Source organism: Engystomops pustulosus, chromosome 2 (assembly GCF_040894005.1).
Source record: "Engystomops pustulosus chromosome 2, aEngPut4.maternal, whole genome shotgun sequence".
NCBI classification, from domain to species: Eukaryota; Metazoa; Chordata; class Amphibia; order Anura; family Leptodactylidae; genus Engystomops; species Engystomops pustulosus.
Genome location: NC_092412.1, coordinates 124,355,008 through 124,379,291, shown reverse-complemented (window position 1 = coordinate 124,379,291; position 24,284 = coordinate 124,355,008). Strand labels below are relative to the sequence as shown.

At 41.7% G+C, this 24,284-nt stretch overlaps 2 protein-coding genes across 5 annotated transcripts in view; one reads left to right on the top strand and one right to left on the bottom strand.

The window, feature by feature from the left end:
- LOC140118395 (multidrug and toxin extrusion protein 2-like) overlaps positions 1-4,520 on the bottom strand; it is a 95,043-nt gene extending 90,523 nt beyond the window's left edge. Inside the window, exon 1 of one of the 2 annotated variants that reach the window (XM_072136251.1) lies at positions 4,494-4,520. Coding sequence is in view for 1 of the 2 variants with exons in the window: in XM_072136250.1 (XP_071992351.1) it covers positions 2,531-2,590 (60 nt within the window). In the remaining variant the exon portion in view is untranslated. Of the gene's footprint in view, positions 1-2,530; positions 2,603-4,493 lie in introns of those variants that run through there. The other variant, XM_072136250.1, reaches the window with a different exon arrangement.
- The window catches only part of NXN (nucleoredoxin), a 98,147-nt gene continuing 75,804 nt past the window's right edge, over positions 1,942-24,284 (top strand). The window contains exon 1 of one of the 3 annotated variants that reach the window (XR_011853189.1): positions 1,942-2,479. Coding sequence is in view for 2 of the 3 variants with exons in the window: in XM_072136253.1 (XP_071992354.1) it covers positions 2,177-2,479 (303 nt within the window). In the remaining variant the exon portion in view is untranslated. The remainder of the gene's footprint in view (positions 2,480-24,284) is intronic. The other 2 variants (XM_072136253.1, XM_072136254.1) reach the window with 2 other exon arrangements.

Sequence of the window (24,284 nt, the reverse complement as noted above, 5' to 3'; positions counted from 1 at the left end):
AACTGCCTTGATGAATCCTGGCCGAACCCAAATCCAGCACAGAGAACGCGCCGCTGGATCGCGAACGGACCGGGTAAGTAAATCTGCCCCAATGCTTATTTACTAAGGGTCTGAGGATTGCATTTTTGTTGGACTTCCCAACATTTTCGGGATTTGCGCTGCTTTGACAGGTATTTAGAAGGGTATTATGTCGCATGCGCCGGCTTTCATGCAGCAGAAATTTGGGGAGGGGGGGGGCGCCGGACGATGCAACGGATTCGGACTCAGTGCGGGATTTAACATTCAAATTGTGTCGCATATAATGCACTTACATACCCCGGGAAGAAGATGGTGAACTCCGGCGGACCTGAGCGGGGAAGCGACACATTCAGGATATCGGGCACACGATCTTAGTAAATTGCAGCAGAGTTCATTCTTGTCGGCCAATGCACATCGGGGAATGCGCCAGGGACGGGTAAGTAAATGTGCCCCAATGCCTCTCTTACTTGCTTTTCTTGCTATTCCTACATTGACTTTTCTATTGTATATTCTATTTTGTGCTCTGCTTGCTATCTTGTTATGACTTGGACTGTCGACCTCCCCTTTGTGTAATTTGTTTATCTGTATTGTTAGGTGCCTACACTTTGGGGCAGGGAGGGAACAACACCAAGTTACTGGCTATTGTCTAGAGTGGACCCAGTTAGCAGGCACAGTTTGGGAGACTCAAAATTAGACTGTCTTGGTCCATGTCCTACTCTTATAGTTATCTTCTATTGTAATCATTTCAATGAATCAAAAGAGATGGCTGATGCATAGGAAACTTTGGTCAGGAAGTAAGATTTCTCTTTACGGAGACTGCCAATTAAGGCCACTGTGTAGGCATGTGGAGTCTTATAGCCATGGATGCTCCACTAGGAGGATTTTGGGAAAATATGCAAAGTTTTCCAGGATGGGATAAGGAAAACCACGCCTATTTTAGCTACCCTGTAAGGCATAGCGAACCTTCTACAAAGTTAGAAAGGATCAATTTATTATAAAGCCTAATTGCTAATGAAGTTAAAAAATGCAAGATATAGTACGTTTTATTATATAGAAATAGTGACATGAATATAAAAAAAAAATCTGAAATAACCTAACGTCTATGGAGCATTGTCTTCACTGTGACATCACTTGTTGTTAATAGTGGAGGTAGTTATGGTGTTTTCTAAAGAGGAGTTGGCTTTTTTTTATTGTTATCCTGTGTGCCATGTTAACCAGGTAAATGCTGGACAGAAAACACCAACAGAATTGGCATGTGCCAGTTTATAAATAATGGGATTTTACCAACCATTTATACAGTAACTGACTGATCATTGGGGGTCAGACTGCTAGCACAGTAAATTGGAGTTTCGGAGATAGCATAGCAATGAGCCCTGCAATTTCTGACGCTCCCATACTATTGAATGGAGCAGCATGAGCCACTAGTAAGAATAGGACTCTATTATCCAGATGTCGGAGGGTCCAGTTGTTGTGATCTTGCGGGTCCCAGTAATAGCTGGTACAACCACCTTAAGCCTACTGGTAAGAGTAAAAGTTGCAGGGTATAGAACTTTTTATAAAATATAGATAACAAGCAAAACTTAAAATAATTTTTTGGTGGCAACTTCCCTTTGAAGAGCAATCTGATAATATTTATTTGCTATGTATAGGATAATAACATAGCATTTTAATATAAGTGTGAAAAAGTCTCCCACCTTCTTCATGACAGAGAATGACAAATGGGTCAGTTGCCATGTCTCCTTACACCCACAGGCAATATGATGAAAAGAGAGAATAAGAGGAGAGTATTGGCTTATACTGTTCTTTATGTACAATAGGCAGTAATTAGCGGACATTCGAGTCCTGCCAGATGCACTTATACAGGTGTTAATATTAAGCCACACAGACAGCACAGTGAGGAGAAATAGAAGCAGCTAGGAAGAGGAAATGTCCATCCATGGCACCCAGGTGGCACTCTTACACAGCGGCCGCTCTGCTCCCCTCCTCCTCTCTGCCCCCGTACAGCCGGCTCTCTCCAAGGCAGCCAATCGGCTGAGTGCAGCCCGGAGTCCGGCGCAGCTCGTCAGGCGCACACGGCTCTTCCCCTCCCGGCCGCCGGGGAGCGCGTCTCTGAAGCCCGTAGCCTTACAAGACACGGGGCTGCAGCCCGAGCCGCAGCATGTCGGGCCCCGACTCCGGGCTGTTGTTGGAGTTGCTGGGGGAGAAGCTGGTGACGGCGGAGCGGGAGGAGGTGGATGTGCAGTCTCTGGGTTCCCGGGTGTCTATGCTCGGGCTGCTCTTTGGCTGCGGGATGAGCGCTCCCTGCCTGCAGCTGCTGCCCAGCCTCAGCGACTTCTACTGCAAGACCCGGGACCGTCTGGAGATTGTATTCATCTCTTCGGACCCCGACCAGAAGAAATGGCAGCTCTTCCTCAAGGACATGCCCTGGCTGGCACTGCCTTACCAGGAGAAGCATAAGAAGGTGAGGGGGAGGGAAGGAGGGCTGCGCTGCCCTGTGTGTATTGTTACCTACGTAGGAACGCAGACCCTGCCCGACCGTGTCCTCTTGTAGTCTGGTGGGGAGACAGGGCATCACATGCCACGGCATGACTCATGTGTAATGACAGATAACTGATGGGTTGGCATAGCTGCTGGTTATCATGTAGTGTCATTTAGTGTGTACACTGCCAAGACCCGCCTTGCTACCCAATCCTGTAATTTGGGTCCAGTGGGCACTATACATCCCTGGTGTGGTGACTGGCATTCCCCAATCATGTATTCTTGAAGTTCAGATACCTCTGCCACTTTATGGCATTGGGCTAGGCCATGGTACATGAAGTGGTGGTAACCAGGCCCCCTACACATTACTGTGCACTATGCAGATGGCTATTACAGGTAATATAGGTTGACATGTAGCCATCACTATTCATCAGACTGTGGTATAATAAGCTTTAAGGTCCTTTTACTCTATGACAAGTCGATTTGGTCTGTTTCATTTATCATTTTTATGCCAGCATTAAGGATGTGATGAACAACACTGAGTAACTACCGCTGAGCACCTCAATGCTGGTCAAGATTTTGGGAACAAATATTATCCTGAAGAATGGTTTGCATGATTCCGACACAGGATTTTGGATTCAGACCCTGTCTTCTGCTTCACAATTGACTACAAAGACGAGGAGGATTACTGTTGTCTTCCATCACTTAATGATAATAATGGAAGTCTAATTTGTAAGGCTACATTCAGAACACATATACACCAGGAAAGCTACTGGTGTATATGCTAAACATGTCCATAGACTTATACCGGCAGATGAAGGCATCTATGTGTTGTGTTCAGAAAGAAGGTTGGGATAAAAAAAAAAAAAAGAGCAGTAGAGTGTGTTGTTTCATCCTGCTTCTTGCTAGATAAAGTGGTATGTGCTCAGCGGAGGCTATGGGGGATGTATGCCACTGTATGGGCTCCATCCATGGCCTCTGCTGAGTGTGCACTGTGGGTATTTCCGCAGCGTTGTAACTGCCCAAATATGGACAGTTAGGTTACACTGAAAATCAGCAGCAGTCAATCAATGGTTCCTGCCAGTGTTCACTCCTTATCAAGGGGTTTAAGCTTATTTGGAAGACATATCCCACTGCAAAAACATATGATGGGATATGCTGCAGCCTTCCTTTGTAAGGATACATTTGGAATTCTTGCAACAGAAGGGAAAAATTAGGTATTAATGCAGCCATTGATTTCATTCTAAAAAGGAATTGGTGAGAGAATCAGAGGAAAGCCCCTTGGGTAGTAATGTTTTTGGCCAACAACAAATGGGACTAGCTGTAAAATGGTCGCATGAACACCAGCTATGGATTAAGTACATTAAATTTTGTAGGATCACAGCTGCAAGCCAGGTGCCCCACACTGACCACTGCCACACTTCCAAAAATGGAGCTTTTACCAAAGATCACAAAAGAAGTCCAAAGCAATAACACGTCTTTTTTTTTTTAAAGGGGTATTACCAACTTGACATTCACACTTAATTCAATCCATCTGCCATATACATACATTTCCTCTATTTCTTAATTATGTTATTAAAATAAATGTACCTGTTTGAAGATAATTTCACACAAGTGTAGTTATATGGTCCATTAGATATTAAAGACAGCTGTTCTTGGAAATGACCACCTCTGCTGGAGTGATTTAACAAAGAAACAAAGTATTTTTGCATGTGAAATGACGTCACAGCCGTCCTGTCGTAATTAATTCTAACCCCAAGCGCTCAGGTGCCTCAGCAGCACATTACTGACCACTGCTGCCAAAGTGTGGAGGTGGTCATATCCATGGACAGTTAGTTATCTTGTTTTTAAGGGACCATATGACTACATTTGTAGGAAATTATCTTTATACAGATGCATTTTCTTTTAATAACATGCAAGTGAAGAAATGTGTGTATATAGCTATATATATCTAAAATATGTGTTAAAAACACACAGTAATGACTAACGGCACTTACCCATTATCATAGCCTTTTCAGTGCTGGATTGTCACTTCTGGGGACACGTGGTCAACTTCCGGGATCACTTGAGCGTTCACTCCATCTCTGTTAACTCTTTCTGATCTAAACTGAAGTGCATCTATTTCAAATATGATGTATCTAACTGTACTGCTATGCACTTGATGGATAATAAGGATATGGCTGGCTTTGGAAATCTTATGTCAAGCCTATTTTACCCTCTGGGAGACTTGATAAGTGTTTTGATACATCCGTATCACACAGACTGAGGACAGTCTGTGTGATAACCCTCTAACTGGGGTGGAGTAAATGCCAGGTATTTTACCACTCTGGGCTCCATATAGGTTCCACATCCTCATGCAATAAAGAGACAAGAAAGCTCTGCACTGGGGACTGAGTCCTCTTTTTTTATGGGTACCCATCATAGTAAACTGTACACCAATTTGTCAACTACCTCTAGCTACGGGTTTAGTGGAAGTGGTACAAAAAGAAAAACCAAAATGTAACCCAAAAAAAGAACGATAGATCAGGGGACCCCTGATCAGAGAAAATCAGAATAGACACATATTACAGGGGGCATTTATTGTGCATGTGATGAAGGTCTATCCCCTCTTGTGTTGCCTAATAAACCAGGAGGCTCTGGCCTCTTAAAAAAAGCTGGCCCATGGGCTGCGCTGGAGTCCTACCATATATACTCGAGTATATAATCCACAGAGCAGGCAGCCAGCCTGCCCCCGCGGAGCAGGCAGCCAGCCTGCCCCCGCGGAGCATGCAGCCAGCCTGCCCCCAAGAAAGAAGACAGGACGCGCCGACATCGGGGACATAGGGGAGCCGCGCCAACATTGGAGCATGAGTATATAAGTTTATTTTTCTTTAAGTGGGTTCTTTTTTTTTTAAAGTGGGTTTTGTAATAGACTCGTGTATAAGCCGAGGGGACGTTTTTCAGCACATTTTTTGTGCTGAAAAACTCTGCTTATACACAAGTATATACAGTAATCTATACCAGGCCCTGACTGGTGTAGATTTGCACTGCCCCCATGTAGTATACAGCCAGCCTGCCCCCAGCAGTATACAGGCCCCCAGCACTTAAAAAAAATAAACTTATATACTCACCCTCTTATATAAACTTATATACTCACCCTCTGATGTCGGTCCGGCTTTCCGATGTCAGCGGGCCCCGTCGTCTTTCTTCCCTGTGGCTCCTCTTCTTTCTTCTGTCATGGACGCGTTTTCTTCCAGCAAGCGCATCTATGACGTGGCCACTGCTGACGTCATAGTATGCGCCGGCCAGGAAGAAAACATGGCCGCGTCCATGACAGAAGAAAGAAGAGGAGCCACGGAGAAGAAAGAAGAAGGGACGCGACGACATCGGGGACATAGGGGAGCCGCAACGACATCGGAGCATGAGTATATAAGTTTATTTTTCTTTAAGTGGGTTCTTTTTTTTAAAGTAGGTTTTGTAATAGACTCGTGTGTAAGCCGAGGGGACGTTTTTCAGCACATTTTTTGCGCTGAAAAACTCTGCTTATACACAAGTATATACAGTAATCTATACCAGGCCCTGACTGGTGTAGATTTGCACTGCCCCCATGTAGTATACAGCCAGCCTGCCCCCATGCAGTATACACCCTGCCAACCCCCAGCAGTATACAGGCCCCCAGCACTTAAAAAAAATAAACTTATATACTCACCCTCTGATGTCGGTCCGGCTTTCCGATGTCAGCGGGCCCCGTCGTCTTTCTTCCCTGTGGCTCCTCTTCTTTCTTCTGTCATGGACGCGTTTTCTTCCAGCAAGCGCATCTATGACGTGGCCACTGCTGACGTCATAGTATGCGCCGGCCAGGAAGAAAACATGGCCGCGTCCATGACAGAAGAAAGAAGAGGAGCCACGGAGAAGAAAGAAGAAGGGACGCAACGACATCGGAGCATGAGTATATAAGTTTATTTTTCTTTAAGTGGGTTCTTTTTTTTAAAGTGGGTTTTGTAATAGACTCGTGTATAAGCCGAGGGGACGTTTTTCAGCACATTTTTTGCGCTGAAAAACTCTGCTTATACACAAGTATATACAGTAATCTATACCAGGCCCTGACTGGTGTAGATTTGCACTGCCCCCATGTAGTATACAGCCAGCCTGCCCCCATGCAGTATACACCCTGCCAGCCCCCAGCAGTATAAAGGCCCCCAGCACTTAAAAAAAATAAACTTATATACTCACCCTCTGATGTCGGTCCGGCTTTCCGATGTCAGCGGGCCCCGTCGTCTTTCTTCCCTGTGGCTCCTCTTCTTTCTTCTGTCATGGACGCGTTTTCTTCCAGCAAGCGCATCTATGACGTGGCCACTGCTGACGTCATAGTATGCGCCGGCCAGGAAGAAAACATGGCCGCGTCCATGACAGAAGAAAGAAGAGGAGCCACGGAGAAGAAAGAAGAAGGGACGCGACGACATCGGGGACATAGGGGAGCCGCGACGACATCGGAGCATGAGTATATAAGTTTATTTTTCTTTAAGTGGGTTCTTTTTTTTAAAGTGGGTTTTGTAATAGACTCGTGTATAAGCCGAGGGGACGTTTTTCAGCACATTTTTTGCGCTGAAAAACTCTGCTTATACACAAGTATATACAGTAATCTATACCAGGCCCTGACTGGTGTAGATTTGCACTGCCCCCATGTAGTATACAGCCAGCCTGCCCCCATGCAGTATACACCCTGCCAGCCCCCAGCAGTATAAAGGCCCCCAGCACTTAAAAAAAATAAACTTATATACTCACCCTCTGATGTCGGTCCGGCTTTCCGATGTCAGCGGGCCCCGTCGTCTTTCTTCCCTGTGGCTCCTCTTCTTTCTTCTGTCATGGACGCGTTTTCTTCCAGCAAGCGCATCTATGACGTGGCCACTGCTGACGTCATAGTATGCGCCGGCCAGGAAGAAAACATGGCCGCGTCCATGACAGAAGAAAGAAGAGGAGCCACGGAGAAGAAAGAAGAAGGGACGCGACGACATCGGGGACATAGGGGAGCCGCGACGACATCGGAGCATGAGTATATAAGTTGATTTTTCTTTAAGTGGGTTCTTTTTTTTAAAGTGGGTTTTGTAATAGACTCGTGTATAAGCCGAGGGGACTTTTTCAGCACATTTTTTTGTGCTGAAAAACTCTGCTTATACACAAGTATATACAGTAATCTATACCAGGCCCTGACTGGTGTAGATTTGCACTATTAGCAAGAAACGCCCACTCCACGACCGGCCATGGCGCCCTTGATGCCCCCTTGGTTTTTTGGTGGTGTTAAGGGGATAAATGCAATGCATGGTGACTCGCATGGCAATTATTTCCTGGTTTATTAGCCACTTTTCTGGGCACAAGCCCTGAAATAAATCATGCACATTTCCTTGAGGCCTCTTTCACACTACCATATGCTCGACTGGCCATAACCCAGGCAAGCGTACAGCATGATTTATCTCTTTCCTGTGCATGGTATGGTGGCATGTGTGAGTGTGCACCGTACCACGGCCGGGCGCCACAGGTGTAAGTGAGGAAGTATATTCGGCCTGATATACATCCCCACTATGGCAGTTTGAAAGGGGCCTTAGTCTGAATTCAATGGGGTGTAATTTTTTTAATCTGTATGTCGTGTTCAAAGTAGAACCTTTTGGAAAATTACTAGCAGTTGCAGATGATAATGATCTGTTTGTCAATCTCAATAGATTTGTGAGGTAGCTGACACTTTTTATCATCTCTGCTAAAAAAAGTTACAGAGCAAAAAGAGTTGTATGTAAGAAAGCTTTATTGTGAGGGGTGCTGAAGAGTAGTTGTTAACAAGTGTGAATGTAATCCAACACAACACAATGTAATTTTATTTACAACTTTTTTCTACTGACTTCAAGAACATTCACAAAAGAAACTATTGTAAATTGGCAATAGTCTTAGGAAATTAAATAGCTAACCGTAAGGAATCTGTGAAAGAATTCTTACAATTATCGAACACTATTTCTATATGCTACATTCAGATGGCCATTGCCCGCCGTACCGTAGCACGCCGCACCTCTCCATAGGAACATATGGCGCATTGCGTCCTACTACGGAGAAAGATAGGACATGTCAGGGCGCTACGGTGCCGCACGTCTATGGGGGACGTATATTGGCCCTATATACGTCCCCCTTGCGGCAGTGTGAATGCAGGCTAAGAGGTTGGATTCCGTCTGACAAATCTATATCCAAAGAGTTTTTGGACGTGTAGGTAGGTAGTGGCACGTTCCCTAAAATTTTAGGCAGTTCTAGACACAACCATGCTAGGTGGAAATGTTGCTCCTCTATAACAAAAATTCACCTCTGATGTGGTATTTAAGATAACAATCTTTAAATTGTAGCTGTGATTCACTGGACCGATAAGTTGTGATGCATAACTTTTGGGCTGAGTGAGAGTTTGCAAGGGATTGTACAACATTAAATTCTCCCTTCTTTGCAGTGCCTTTGTGCTGGTCTATTTTTGGAATGATGCAGAGTCCCCAAACTAAACCCCCAAACCTACTTATTTCTTGCAAATTGCCAACACAACAGTTTAAGCAGTAGCTTATAGCTCCCTGCTCTGTCGCTTCTTTCTACTTTATTGACATCATGAGGACACCAATACAGTAGAAAGAAGGAGGAGAAATCATTGTAGCTTCCCTTGAGGGTCCCTTGAGGAACTCAGAGAATTGCAGGGTTGGAGCAGGAGCTCGAATAATAATCCATCTGTCCACACTTCCTCATTCCTACTTCAGCCCCAAGAAGCCCATGATGTGTCCCTTTTAAAATTCTGTGTTGTGTGGCATATTCCTGGCAGCCTAAGACTGTGGGAGGATGTTTTGAGTCCTGTCTGGTGAACTCTGTGCTTGGGTAATGGCCTGGGTGCCCACAGAGATGGCTCTGAGTGCCACCTCTGGCACCCATGCCATTGGTTCGCCACCACTATCCTACAGGCTTCTTTTAGCTGGTTTATACAGGAGCATTTAAAAGCATTTTATCTTACGAAGTTAAAGATGTTGGCCACAAATTAGAAAGATTACCAGATGAAGTACAATCGCTTAATAGTCACCCATATTGTACTTAACCTGATAAACATTCCCCTTTTAAAATTTTGGTATAGCTGCAAGAGATGCAGCATAATTAACAGGAGATAGTGGTACGAAGCCCTGGTCAGTTTGTTCACACAGCAGATGGCTTACAAATATAACCACCGGCAAGTAGATTATCATCATTACAATTAATATCAAGAGTCTTAAACTCCTTGCAAATGAATGCTGTTTTTGTTTGTTAATTTAATGGGTTGCAAACTCATTGGCCCACATTTATCAAAAACAGGGCATGCTTCATTGTGTGCAGTTTGCCTTTGGAGTGTGCAAGGTGCGTCAGATTCATGAATTGTGGTGCACGTTCTTCATCAATCTGAGCATGTGACACAGTCCAACTATGCACGGGAACGCCCCTTTAAGTGCAGAATTTTGTGGCGAGTTGGGTGTACTGCAGCCACGACACAAATGAGTCGCTGACAATTTATAAATACATGTTTTTACAGACTAAAAACTGGTGCAGGAGCTTTAATAAAAGTGGGCCATTGTGGTTTCCACAAATCTGTGTGCGAGCCGAATGTCTGAGCCCCAAGACTCCAAGCAGGTGCCATTCCTGCCTGTGTATGCAGCCAACTTTATTGCTGTCGTTGGTCTGGACTTCACGGACCACAAAAGAAAAACAAACTGTGGATTCATTGTAAGAGGCCTGCGTTCAGCACACATTTATGCCATATCCTTACTAACAAGGGAGTGTTACTTTTAGTAATCTACACTAGCTGCAATAAAACCATCAAGGTATACATCGGTGCATTTCTGTTCCTCCAGTGTACTATATCCAACACTGTATTGCTTAGGTAAGGTTTTGTAGCTTGAGTTAAAGGGAACCTGTCACCAGAAGGCTCATTTTCAATGGTGACTGGTTCCAATAGAGACTAAAAAGTGTTTATAACATATGTTGGTAGATCATCTCTAAATTACTTGGTTTTAGTAATATTCGATGATTAAATTTACTTGACTCCCTCCAGTCTTGTGGGTTGAGTCTTTCATATTGGGCAACTGCTGGTTTGAATCTTCGCTCCACTCTTCCCCCCCGCTTAATACTATTCACCCTAAACCCTCTCCCCAAATCTCCCTCTATTCCACCTGCCACCCATGACTTAGGTTCCCCATTAGAGGATTCTGGGAAAATATGCAAATACGTTTTTCAGGATGAAATAAGGTAAACCACGCCTTCTGGAATAGATATACTGGTTTGGTTTTCATCCCACATCATGTTATGTCAAAAGGCATCCTGAAGGTCATGCTTGATGTGAAGCTGCCTTACAAGGTAGCCAAAAGAGGCGTGGTTTACCTTATCCCATACTTGAAAACATATTTGCATATTTTCCCAGAATCTCCTAGTTGATTATTAAACTATAAGCCTCCACTTAATTGGCAGTCTCTGTAGGGAGAACTCTTGCTTCCCAACCCTAGTCAAAACCCTTTCACTCAGCAAAATCGGTTCCTTACACTGTACTGAAGAGACCCAAACAGGTCAAAATAGTGCTGTCTATCGTTGGGAATTTGTTCCTTCAGGAATAGAAAGTTTTTTTGTTTTAATACTGCATCATGTCATTAGGCTTCCTGAAGGTGAGCTCTCTGGTGACAAGGTCCCTTTAATGACACGGGATTTATTGTTTAAGGGTATATTCACATGTGATCACGGCTCGCCCCTCCCCTTTCCATGGGAAATAGAGCTTGCTCTGTTGCTCTTTTTTGCGGTGGTAGCAGGGCATGGTGAGCTCATGTTGTGCTCACCATACCACACCCGGCGCCATAAGGGTCTATATATGGGCGCAAAATTGCGCCCGTATATACGTCCCGGCACAGCCCGTGTGAATGGGGCCTTTTAGTAAAATTTACATTTTGCTCTCTAATCCCCTTATCAGAAGCGGTCAGTCATATTCTAAAGCCATAAATCGATTACACTTTTTGAGGGTTAGTTACTGGTGGTTTCATGTGGCATTCTGGGTATGAAGGTTATTATGCACAGATGCTTGCACATATGCAACGTTCACCTTCACCCACCATTGTAATACAAATAAATGAAAAATGTTTTACAATACTATTGGTTAACCCTTTAAAATGAATTTAAATATTTATAATAGTCATTTGCACATGGCATGCCTTGGATATCTGATATTTTTACGTAAATATAAAATTAGCTCAACTGAGGTGGATGACAATAGATGTCAGTGCTCCTACATAGCCCTGGGAATGTGCTTCACCATGGCTACTGTATGCTGCCTTTGTTTACGTTGGAGAGGCCTACTAGACATGAAAGAAATTCCAAATATGTGACAGAATGTGAACACAGAATTTTAGTGCAGGAGTTAATCCTTATGCATGGTTTATTTTTGTTCATAGGCATGTCCAGACGATCTGCACCTTGCTCTCTGTTTAAATAAAATGTTCCTTACTGCCCTTTATTTGTAGAAGAATCAGACTAAGGCTAGATTTATGTCTGCACTATGGTTTTCACATTTCTTTAACCCCTTCCCTACACGCATCGGGTGCATGGAGAGGACTCACGCACTGAGCCCTCTCTGTAGCCGGTAAGTCTTTGCATATTGCAACAAACACTTACGGGTAACACCAGCAGCTTCAAAAAGAATGTGGCGCATGGGCGGCAATCGGTTGCCATGAGAGCCTCAGGTTTTCCGAAGAGCCGAGGCTGTCTTGTTTTACCCCATTTCATTACAATGTGCCATTTGCACATTGTAATGAATGAACAGGAAAATCCCCATATACTGTCATACAATGCCACAAAAAAATTTAATAAAAAGTGATCAAAAGGTTGTACAGTCCTAAAAATGCTAGCAATGAAAAAGTCATCAAAAGTCACAAAACTGACACCACCCACAGCTCCTTACACCAACGTATGAAAAGGTTGTTGGTGCCAGAAGATGGCAAAATAAAAAAAACAATTTAATAAATTATTAACAGGTTGCACATTTCTCTTAATGGTGTCAATAAAATGGCAGCTCATCTGCTAAAAATACCTCTTACCTAGCTTCATACATGGAAGTATTAACAATTACAGTAGTCACCATACTATGACAATGTGTGCCAAAATTCTGTCAAAGCTAAGGAAGGAAAAAACTATGTGGGTACAGGGTTCAATATAACCTACCATTTCTTGTGTCAAGCGTTATCCTCCTTCCCCTAATGATACTTGTAGCTGTAGGGGGGGAGGGGTAGGCACGGAGTGCATTTATTTGTACATCTAGTGTAATGTTTTGTTGACTTACATAATCGTTCCAAAAATCTAAACTTTTCGTTTTAAAAAACCTAATCTCAAATCAAGCTTCTGTATTTAATCTTTATCACCCTTCCCAATTATTACACGATGAGATTTGGTGGTCATGAATTTTTGGGCTTCCAGAATCAATATTCTAGAAGAGGAAAACTGCTGCAGCCTCTCAAAATTAATTATTAAGGTCTAGGCTTATTTGAAGATAAATATGACGACTTGAAATAATGACATGTTATGCTATACCACAAGTGGTTTATGTGTTCTCTAGAATTGAAGTCAAAAGCAAATGGTTGCAATTTGTACTTGTGGTTGAAAATTGCACATAGATATATTTTTATTTCAGATTCCTGGGAATCTAAAAAAGAGCTTGTGTCTTGTTTAATTTCACTTAAACTAACCCCTTGATTCCTGAAACAAATGAGGAACATGGTAAAAGAATTATCAGTTATAGGAAAGTATGTCAGCATCTCCGGAGAGAAGCCTCCATACATTTGTGAAGAATTCATCTTACTAACAGAAAGTATGCGTATATGGCACTTAAAGATATTTCTAGAATAATCATAAAACCTGTTTATCAGTAATTGAAAATGAAACGCTTTCTTCTGCACAGTATTATGTAATGAATATACCATAAGTGTGGTAAAATGGTAAGCGGCTATGTTTTTGATACTTCAGAGGAAGAGCTGTAGAGTTGGAGATGTTATAAAATGGGCCTACTCAGACCACAAACATATTTAGAAATTATGAAAAATTTCCTTTAAACGTCTGTTCTATTCCTCATCTAAGAATTTGTGTAATTTTTTGTGGGCTCTTTTTATAATTTTAACAGTGCAATCCAAATGACACCTCCGATTTATTATTTGGATACCAAATTTATATAGGTTTTATTATGTTTTAATAGATTTGAAAAAAATAAAACCTATGCAACATGGTGAAAAAGTGGTGATTCTGTCGCTTTTTTCTGTTATAGAGTCACCACCAGGAATAACCCTTTTTATATTTTGATAGACACAATGTGGCATGCTGGTTGAAACAAAGATGGCCCCGTCCATTTCATTGGTTAACACGTGTGATTGATGCCAGCACTGATCGTGAGTGTTAGCTAGGGGTGCTTGCTGCATTTTGTGGCAATCACCCGGTGAGTATGAAGAGGGCTGAGCCGTGAGCCCTCTTTCTACTTCCCCTACCACAACAGGACGTTCAGGGAACGTCCAAATGCAGTAAAGGGTTAAGGGGCCTCTTCAGTAACCAACACCCTAAATGGACCGACCACAGAGCAGCACAAAATGCCAACTGTGTCCAGGGCCTGCATCTATGCATGGGAATCTCATATCCTCCTGAGCTCCCAGCAGTTCACATTAACACACACTGGTAAAGGTATATAATAGTGATAATATATAGGTAGAATATGGAGCGGTTCGCTTTACATATTGATAAATAATGTGGCATACACCTATGTTTATACATTGGCCCAGATATATGAAAACTAGTGCCTTCGTGCAGTTTGCACTTTCTTTGTGCAAGTTGTGCCACATTATTCAACCCCTTATCACCGACGCTTGATTTCAGCTTAGTGACCAGATTCGATTTTTAGAATCTGACATGTGACAATAATCGGTTATAACTTCGGAACGCTTTAACATTTCCAAGTGATGTTGAGATTGTTTTCTCATGACACATTGGGGCAGATTAACTTGCCCGGACCATTCGCAATCCAGCGGCGGGTTCTCCAATGCTGATCCGGGTCCGTCCGGGATTCACTAAGGTCTGTGTGCCCGATGTCCACCAGGTGTTGCTGCTGCACTGAAGTCCGCTGGAGTTCACCGAAGTTCACTATCCTATGCTGGGTGCATACGGTGGGTTTTCCGAATCTGGCGGGTTTTCCGACGGCCATGCCCCCGATTTCCGTCGCATGCATGCCGGTGCCAATGCGCCACAATCTGATCGCGTGCGCCAAAAACCCGGGGCAATTCGGCGCAAAACGGTAATATTCGGGAAACCCGACGGAAAACCGCGATTCGGGTACTTAGTGAATGACCCCCACTGTACTTCATGTAAGTTTGTAAGTTGTAAAAGTAAGTGATAACTTTTGCGTTTTGTTCTAATAAAAAAATAAATAAATAAAATTTGGCAAAAGTTTGAAATGTTCTACTTTTCAGACAGGAAGTAAAACTACCCAAAAAGCTTGATAATTAACATTTTCAGAATGTCTGTTTGGAATGATATTTTATACGTCCTCTCATTTTTATAGAATGTTATGAGGCTTAGAACTGTAGGTGCGATTTTTCTCATTTTCATGAAAATCGCCAAAACTCACATTTTGAGGGACAACTCGGCTTTCAAGTGACTTTGCAAGGGCTAAATAATAGTAAACCCCCATAAATTACCCAACTATAGAAACTACACCCCTGAACATATGCAAAATAACTTCTATTAAGTCTATTAAACCCTTTAACCCCTTAAAAAGGACCTGTCACACAGAAATTCGGCACTAGGAGCTGCTTACTAAAGAAATTCTCATGGCATACATGTGGATTTCTGCAGGCCTTATCGAAATTCCTGCAACAAATCTGCTTTGTGAATTCATTCTTATATGAACACAATGGGGCACATTTACTTACCTGTCAGAGTCGCGATCCCCGAGGTGCGATCCTGTGCCCGATATCCTGCATGTGTCGCTCCCCGCTCAGGTCCATCGGAGTTCAACTTCTTCTTCCGGTACATGTAAGTGCTTGGCTTGCGACACAAATTTGAATGTAAAATCCCGTGCTTAGTCCAAATCCGTTGGATGGTCTGACGGCTGCGTGAAAGCGACACAATCCAATCGCGTATATGACACAATCCCTGGCGCGATCCCCAAAAAGTCAGGGAAACCCGACGAAAATGCACCCGCGGGACCCTTAGTAAATAAGCCCCACAATCTTTTAGCTTGAGAAAGGTCAAATGTAAATTTTTACAAGTTGTCAGAATTCAAAATGTAAGTCTTGATAGACTCATGGCTGTGTTTCAGCAATTGTCTTATTGATCTTTTTCTTTGTAACATATTTCTAGGCCTCAATATAATCCCATTGGAAAGGCGCATTCATTTTTAATGAGCGGGAATTTATTTATTGCGGTTCATTCTTCCTTCCCATTGACTGGGTGTGACCGGAGTTAATGCTGTTGACTTGAGGATGACCTACTACATCATTCTATGACTGTTCTCGGGGGGCAGCTGCCCGATCTGGAACATTTGGCCTTGGTAGCTGACTTAATTTTCTTTTCAGTCTAGAGAATAACAGATGGTTAAGTTGCAAAAAGCTGGTGCCTGCTAGAAACGCGCCATATGTTCTAAAAAAAACATTTTCTTGTGTAGTATTACCAAAAAAAGATATTTTAATGGTTCGAAAAACAGACAGCAAAGCTTTTTAATCATATGGATACCAACCGTGCTGAGCACAGTTAACTTGCACTTGTGGATTTTTTTCCTATTAATTTAATGTAGCATAAATTATGGTTGTCTTCAGTGGTTTGCTCTTTACTTCTTTAGAAAGTCCAAATGTAGATACTATCTTTAACATAACCAAACTGTAATCCTACATAGTCTAAGAACAGTACTTATTCTTGCACTAGTTAGCTATATATTTACTTGTTTGCCTTAAAAAAAAGTTTTCTATTTTGTCTCGGTGGTGCTGATGATGGGATCACATAACACTCTGTTGTGTTAACGCTTGGTTTTATTGTGTGTATTTTACAAACACAACTTGGGTAAATAGATTGTCTTATGGAGAAAATCGAAATAATTTTGTGGGATAGAGCAAGTGTCTGAGAGCAAAACTGTTCTAGTTGCTCATGGCAACCAATCAGGGGCTAATATCTGTATGTCACATTGGCTCCATAAAGCAAAATGTTCTCTTGGATAGTAAATGGGACTAGTCATTGTAAAAATGCAGGTGGCATGTGAACGGTAAGAGCTAAGTACTCTGTGTTATGAAGACAAGAGGATACCGCCATGTATCAAACTGCAGACAGAGATCTCTGCCAGTGACCAATAAAAGCGCCTCCTTGACTTCTAAGCCAAATGGAAATTGAGCTGCAGGTTTTTGTGAACCCCTGCCTGAAATATGGAATGGTGGAATTGACCCACATACCCTTTAAGGACAAGCAGGCTGACATGCAGGTATGTGTACCCTCTGGCAGGATCTGCTCTTCTTTAAGCTTCCTATGCCCTGGCTTTTAAGAAAAAACAGGCTTCAAAAGTATGCAAATGAGTCTGAGGGGTTTCAGGCTCCATTAACACTCATTTGCGTAATTTAAAAAGCCTTTTTTTTTTTTTTAAAGTAGGGCATAAGAAGCTAAAAGAAGAGCAGATCCAGAAGGGCCACACACCAGTATGGCAGTGTGCTTGGTTTACAATGCGTCATCTTGATGGTCCATTTAAAGGAGGTGTCTGGGAATTGAAAAGAATAGCTGTTTTCTTCCAAATACAGCTCGAGTCCTGACCATGGGTAGTGTGGTGTATTAGGCCATATTCATTTCTGACAGCTTAGCCTCAATGACACCACAAACAATGGTCAGATGACACTGTGTTCACATTTTTTTTAACTGCTGGCAAGCCCTTTAAATTAGTAGTAGTAGTAGTGCAATGGATTTTACAAAGTGTTTTCGACTTCTTATGTAGTTTGTACAAATGCATATATTATATTAATAATGTTTTCTTGGTATTGTGTTTCCAGGCTTGTATGTATGAGCAGACTGCTGTTGTGCAGTTGGGAAATATAATTTTCCATCTGAAATATGGCGTGAAATAAATAATTCTAATTAAAAACAAAGAAATATTTGGTTTAAAATCATACTGTATTGCACTTGTTTAAACATGTGAATTTCTATGTACATTGGAACAATAGGGCCCATTGCTGACCTAGCTTTGCATACACCATATATGTGACAGTTCAGATGTTTCTAGTTTTCCCTCTGGCACACTTGTGCGTGTTAATTTTATGTCTTTTTATTGGACTTATACAATAAAATTCAACCTCCAAAGTTTAATTGAAATCCTATTCATTGCAGACTGTTTAATCTGATTCACAGCCAAAATGCAGCAGATGTTAGACTTCATTGGAACATTGTTTCAGGATATCCTCCCCATTTTAGCATCCATAATCAAGATTAGTTTTCCCCTATCTTGGCTTGCTCCTACATATTTAACTTTACATATGGAGCTTTATGTGTGTGTTTATTTCTTATGGATAATATATACAAAGGACTGACAAGCTTAGGGTGAACAGTAGATTATTTGTATACAAGATACATATTAACTCCTTAGTGATCATTCTCATTTGCGCTTTATGACCAAGGCCTATTTTTCAAAACCAGCATGTATCACTTTATCCGCTTATAACTTTAGAAAGCTTTAACTTACCCAAGTCTTTTTGATTTTGTTTTTCCGTTACATTTTGTACTTCAAAATAGTGGGAAATTTTGGTTGATATATTTAACCTTTTATATATGAAAATGGGTGAATTTGGTAAACATTTGGTGAAAAAAATTTCTATTTTCAAACTTCACGACTGATAGTTTTGCTATCCAAATTAGTTACTAACATTTACCATGTCTCAGCTTTGTGTTAACGTCATTTTAGAAGTGTCTTATTGTTTTATTATGATGCTAAAAAGTCCACAAATCAAACCGCATTCTCTCATATTTTCAAGAAAATTTTAGAATCAATTATTTTAGGGACCATTTCATATCTACAGGGGTTTTGTAAGTTCTGTTAATAGAAACCCCCCACATATCACCCCATTCAATTAACTTCACTCCTCAAACTACCATATATACTTGTGTATAAGCCGATTTTCTCAGCACAAAAAGGTGTTGAAAAACCTCAACTCGGCTTATAGATGAGTCAATAAAAATAATAAACTTATATACTCACCCTCTGGCGGCCCTGATGCACAGCGCGGCTCCCCGATGTCGGCGCAGCTCCTCTTCTGGCTTTCCTGCGACTCCTCTTATTTCTTCTGTCTTCTGTAACAGCCTGCAGGGCGCAGCCATGTTATTTCCCGGCCGGCGCATACTATGACGGCAGCAGCGGCCACGTCATAGTATGCGCCTTCCGGCAGATAACATGGCTGCGCCTTTCAGGCTATTACAGAAGACTGAAGAGGAGCCGCAGGGAAGCCAGAAGAGGAGCCGTGCCAAAATCGGGGAGCCACGCTGCGCATCGGGGCCAACAGAGGGTGAGTATATAAGTTTATTATTTTTCTTAAGTGCTGGCTGGCTGTATACTACAGGGGGTGGTGTGGGCTGGCTGTATACTACAAGGGGGCGGTGTGGGCTGGCTGTATACTACAAGGGGCCAGTGTGGGCTGGCTGTATACTACAAGGGGCCGGTGTGGGCTGGCTGTATACTACAAGGGGCCGGTGTGGGCTGGCTGTATACTACAAGGGGCCGGTGTGGGCTGGCTGTATACTACAAGGGGCCGGTGTGGGCTGGCTGTATACTACAGTGGTCAGATTATACTCGAGTCAATAGATTTTCCCAGTTTTTGATGGTAAAATTAGGGGTCTCGGCTTATACTCGGGTCGGCTTATACTCAAGTATATATGGTTTTCAAAACAGGTAGGTAGGAAGCTTGTTAACCCTTTGTTTTTTTTTATAGAAATTCAAAGAAAATGAGGTTTGATTTATAATTCATTAATATTTATCATTAATACATTAATTTAGCCACAACATTTACCCACATAAACTGAATAAAAGTAGAAAATGCATCTAGGAATATATTGTGCAAGAGGACACCCCATATGTGGATGTAACCCACTGTCAGGGCACTTGGCAGGCCGTGAAAGAGAAGGAGTGCCATTGAACTTTTGTAGGGCAGTTTTGAGGTGCAATGAGGTGTTAGTAGAGCCCCTGGGGCCACGTTCACACATGGCATTTTGCTTGCGTTTTGAAAGACAATACAAAGGCTATACCTGTGATCACATGTTGAGGTAAGATTTAATTTCCTTTGGATTTAGTTATCACAAGAGGAGCCTTTTGAATTGTGGTTCCAAATGTGACCTTGGGTACCACAAACCTAGGGGGCATATTAACCCCTTGCCACTGATGGGCTTTTTCCATTTTACTTTCTGTTTATTGCTCCCCACTTTCAAAAATCAAAATTTTTTTTTTCCATGTACAGAGCTGTATCCGGGCTTTTTTTTTCTGCATAATAAATTGAACTTCCTACTGACAGTATTTTATATTCCATCCCTTGTACTGGGAAGTGGAAATACAATTTAAAATGAGGTAAAATTGACAAGAAACCACATTTGTGCCATTTTCTTGTGGGCTCTGTTTTTATGTCTTTCACTGTACATTCCAAATGGCATCTCTTATATATTCTTTGGGTTGGTACAATCACAGGGATACCGAATTTATATAGGCTTTATTAGGTGTGTACACCAAAAAATGATTACCTTTACCATATTCTGACTCCAATAACTTTTTCATACTTAGGAGTATGGAGTAGGCTAAGGTTTCATTTTTTTCCGGGCGGAGCTGACGTTTTCATTGCTACCATTTTGGGGACTGTGCGATCTTTAGATCAATTTTTTATGTGTTGTGAATTTGAGTGCATTTTTCCATTGCAGGGTTCACTGCTGGGAATAACCGTTTTTATATCTTTATATATCAGACATTTTTAGATGCAGTGATACCTAACGTGTTGTGTTTTTTCCCTTTTTTTTTTTTTTTTTTTTTTTTTTTTAATGGGTTAGTGGCTTTTGGGACATTTTTTATTTTATTTTTAATTTTAATAAATTTTTTGTGTTCTTTGTTTTCAAATTACTATCATATGAACTAGTGATCATGTGATCACTATTTCATACTACTGCACTGCAATAACCATGTATTGTGTAGACCCGGCTGCCAGAAGTGAAGACGACACCCCGTGACCGCATCACGGGGTGTTGGGAGGAGAGGCAGGGAGCCTCTGCAGGTACATCCATCCAGCGGTCACAGCATTGAAAGCGGGATCTAACGGGTTAATAGCCGGATTGGAACTCCGTTATAAGCCAGGTCACTGCCGGGGTGCCTGTGCAGAACTTAGGTTATGCGGATGAAGAAACCTGTATGGGTGGTCACTAAAGGGTGAAGATGCATAAGCCCAGATTTATTAATAGTGAGGCAAACTTCACTAACTGCAAATGATTACTTCCTGTGCAATAGCCTGCTCCTTCTCTGCACACAAGTTTGCCTCACAAATGTGTGAGATTATTGATTACTGCCTCATGGTCTTCAGTTATCTGGCACCCTGCACTGCTCAAAGTGTTCACCATCTTTTGGGTTTTTTTTAAGTGTACCTTTATAATACAGTGTGCAACACTATTTTGTCACTGTATTAAATTTTTCTTAAACCGAATAAGCACTAATACGCCCATTTAGGTGCACATTTTTGTGTCAGACACTTTGTAGCCGTGACACAAAACTGCCACACACGCATGCAAGTATATGTGCAAGCTCCAAAGACGGCCTTTCCAGTGCAAAGTCAAACAGAAAACATGTGCAGCCAGTTTAATAGATCTGGACCATGCAGAGGTGTGCAGTCCGTATTGTATCTGCACCAGTTTTTTTCACATCCGTACATCATCCGTTTTGTTTTTTTTTTCATTTTTGAAAAAAGCTTTTAATAAAAGCTTTTAATAAAATATATGATGATTTTCATTAACCCTTTAAAGGAGTTTTCCACAAAACAAGTTGGGCCCTATCTACAGAATGAGGGGTCCAATGTAACCCAGTCAGACCCATGTTGCTCCCGAGATGAGCGGAGAAGCTGTCAATCATCTTTATGGAGCTGACGGAGATTGCAGAGTGCCGTAGTTTGGAGTGGAGTCCTTGTCACCTAGAAGTGGGCACCTCACAATTTAGCACATAAACCCTGCCCACTTACATAAGATGGCGTTTTTATGCTTGATTCTACTCCCCTATCATCCAGCACCTGATTATGTCAGGAAAACCAAATGCATCAGAATCCCTGACATTAAACATGACACACGCACAGCCCAGGTGACCCACAACCACACTATGTACCACCTACCACTTATTGCTCCCCGGATACACAGTCGGTCACCACTTGCAATTACGGCTTACAAGATGACTACACGCATACACCCGGATACACACTCTTCTAGATGATGTGCAGTCCACCTGGACACACACTGCTAATAGCTAACTACAAGGACATAGACAATGCCTCATCAGTGAAAAATAATAAAACAAACCTGTCGTCAGGTTTTTTTTTCTTTTTTGCAGACCCATAGACTTCTATTGCATTCCGTGATTCGCATCTGTAAAAAAAAAAAAAATACCGGTTACAATTTTTTTTCCACGTACAATAGATCAGGGGAAAAAATGCATTGAGATAAAGCACATATAAAACAATGGCTCAGTAAGGCATCCGTGAAAAACAACACTAGTTTGAAAGAGCACTAAGGCTGCGTTCACATGTGGCATTTGCATAGCATTTTCATTGGCAATACCAAATTACATTGCTGTTTAAATTTCCGTTTACAAAACTCAATATTAATGTGATGTTAATATATGTGTTAGTGTTTAGTACATTAACATGCTGCAAGGGGAGTGTAGAGAGGGATCCCTGTCTGAGCCCTCTCCATAGAGACTGGAAACTTCCCTTTACAGGCTGGCAGCATGTAACAGCTGGTGGCGTACGGGCGCCGGCATCTTGCATTAGATTGTTGCTCTCCAGGTTGTCATTGGCAGGTAACGATCTGTTGCCACGACGGACTGTATCATGTACAATGCATGTTGCAATATAGTGGTATCGCAGTGTGTTGCAGGAGTGATCAGACCCTATTAGGTTAAAGTACTCTAGGGGGGCTACAAAAAAATTGAAAAAGAACCGATATAAAATTAAACAATCATAAATGTTTTGCCGTGTCCCAAAAGTCCTGATCTATCAAATATAAAAATAGTTATTCCAGGCACTGAAACTCCTAATAGAAAATAGCGCCCAAAAGTCTGAATCGACTTAAAAAATTAAAAAGTGCTGTCCCCATAAATGTAGCAATGAACCGTCAGCTTATCCTGCAAAAAATTTCACCTTCCACAACTCCGTCAACCAAAGTATGAAAAAGATATTAGCATTAGAAGATGGAAAAACAAAGAAATGTAGTTTGTAGAACACTGTTTTAATTTTTAAAAATCTATCAAAACAAAATAAAACCTAAACAGATTTGGTATCTTTGTGATCGTACCAATCCAAAGAGTAAAGGCGGAAAGGAGTTATTGGGTTAAATAATCTACACAAACATATGGTAGGAATATATTAAGAGTGGGGTTTTAACAATTCTGCTGGATCCCACCTCTCAGTAGATTTAGGCACAATCTCCACGAAGTCGGACCTAAGACAAGGTCTGACCTGGTGGAGATTTCTGCTTCGGTCTCGACTGGTTTTACTATAGTAAAATTTGACAGGCTGGGGCATTCACCTTTTGATCCCCCCCCACCACCATACCCAACATGCCCAAAGAGGCATTTGGGTCGGAAAAGCAAGAAAACTAGTGGCAATGTCTTCTCCACAAGAAAACTCTGCCATAATGTCTGAACAGGCATCTGACTAATGAAACAATGCTTACAAATTATTGCATTCTTGAAAGGCGTAAGTACAACTGCTTTTTCTGCCTCAAGGAGAGTTTGTGAATATAAGTAAACATGCTAAAGTTTCTAAATACTTTTGGTCTGCTGCATTCCATAACATAACAGTATGTGAGGAATGGATATCTATATATTGAGTGACTGATCATCCTGAAACCTTTGTGTTGTAGGCCTTTTTTCCCTTTTACCTTCTGCCTTCTAAAAGCAGAAATATTTTCCTGTTTAATAGAGCTACATGAGAGCCTGTGTTCTTCTGACCAAATTATACTCATCATGACTCTATGTAATATGTTATACAATATGCTAGAAGCTGGGGAAATACCCACTACTGTGAAATTGGAAAAAAAAATCATAGGATTTGCTGTTTTTGTTTGTTTTTTCTGTAATCCATTGTGCATTAAAAATTATACGTTGACTTTATTCTTCAGGTCAGAAGAATTAGGGCCAGTTCACATTTATGTTACTTCTGTTTTTTTTTTTTTTTGTATAAATAATTGTTGAAACTACGCAGAGATAAGATATAATGAAATAGTTCCACTTCTGTGCATGACTTTGCCAGGTTTAAAAAGCTTGAAAAAAAAGAATTAAAAATATTAGGGAAAAGTCTCTGCTATACCTGTAACATTTTAATAATTAAATGTACCGAGCTGTGTAGGGTCATTTTCCTGAAGAGTTGTAGTCTCCTCTCAGATGCCATGGTCACATCTGACTACAATATTTGATGGTTTAAAGGGGTTTTCCAGTCATAACCTTTGTGGGGAATTGCTCTGGGGAATCAAGCGTTATATTTTAAAACTTCAAATTCAGCCTAAACTTA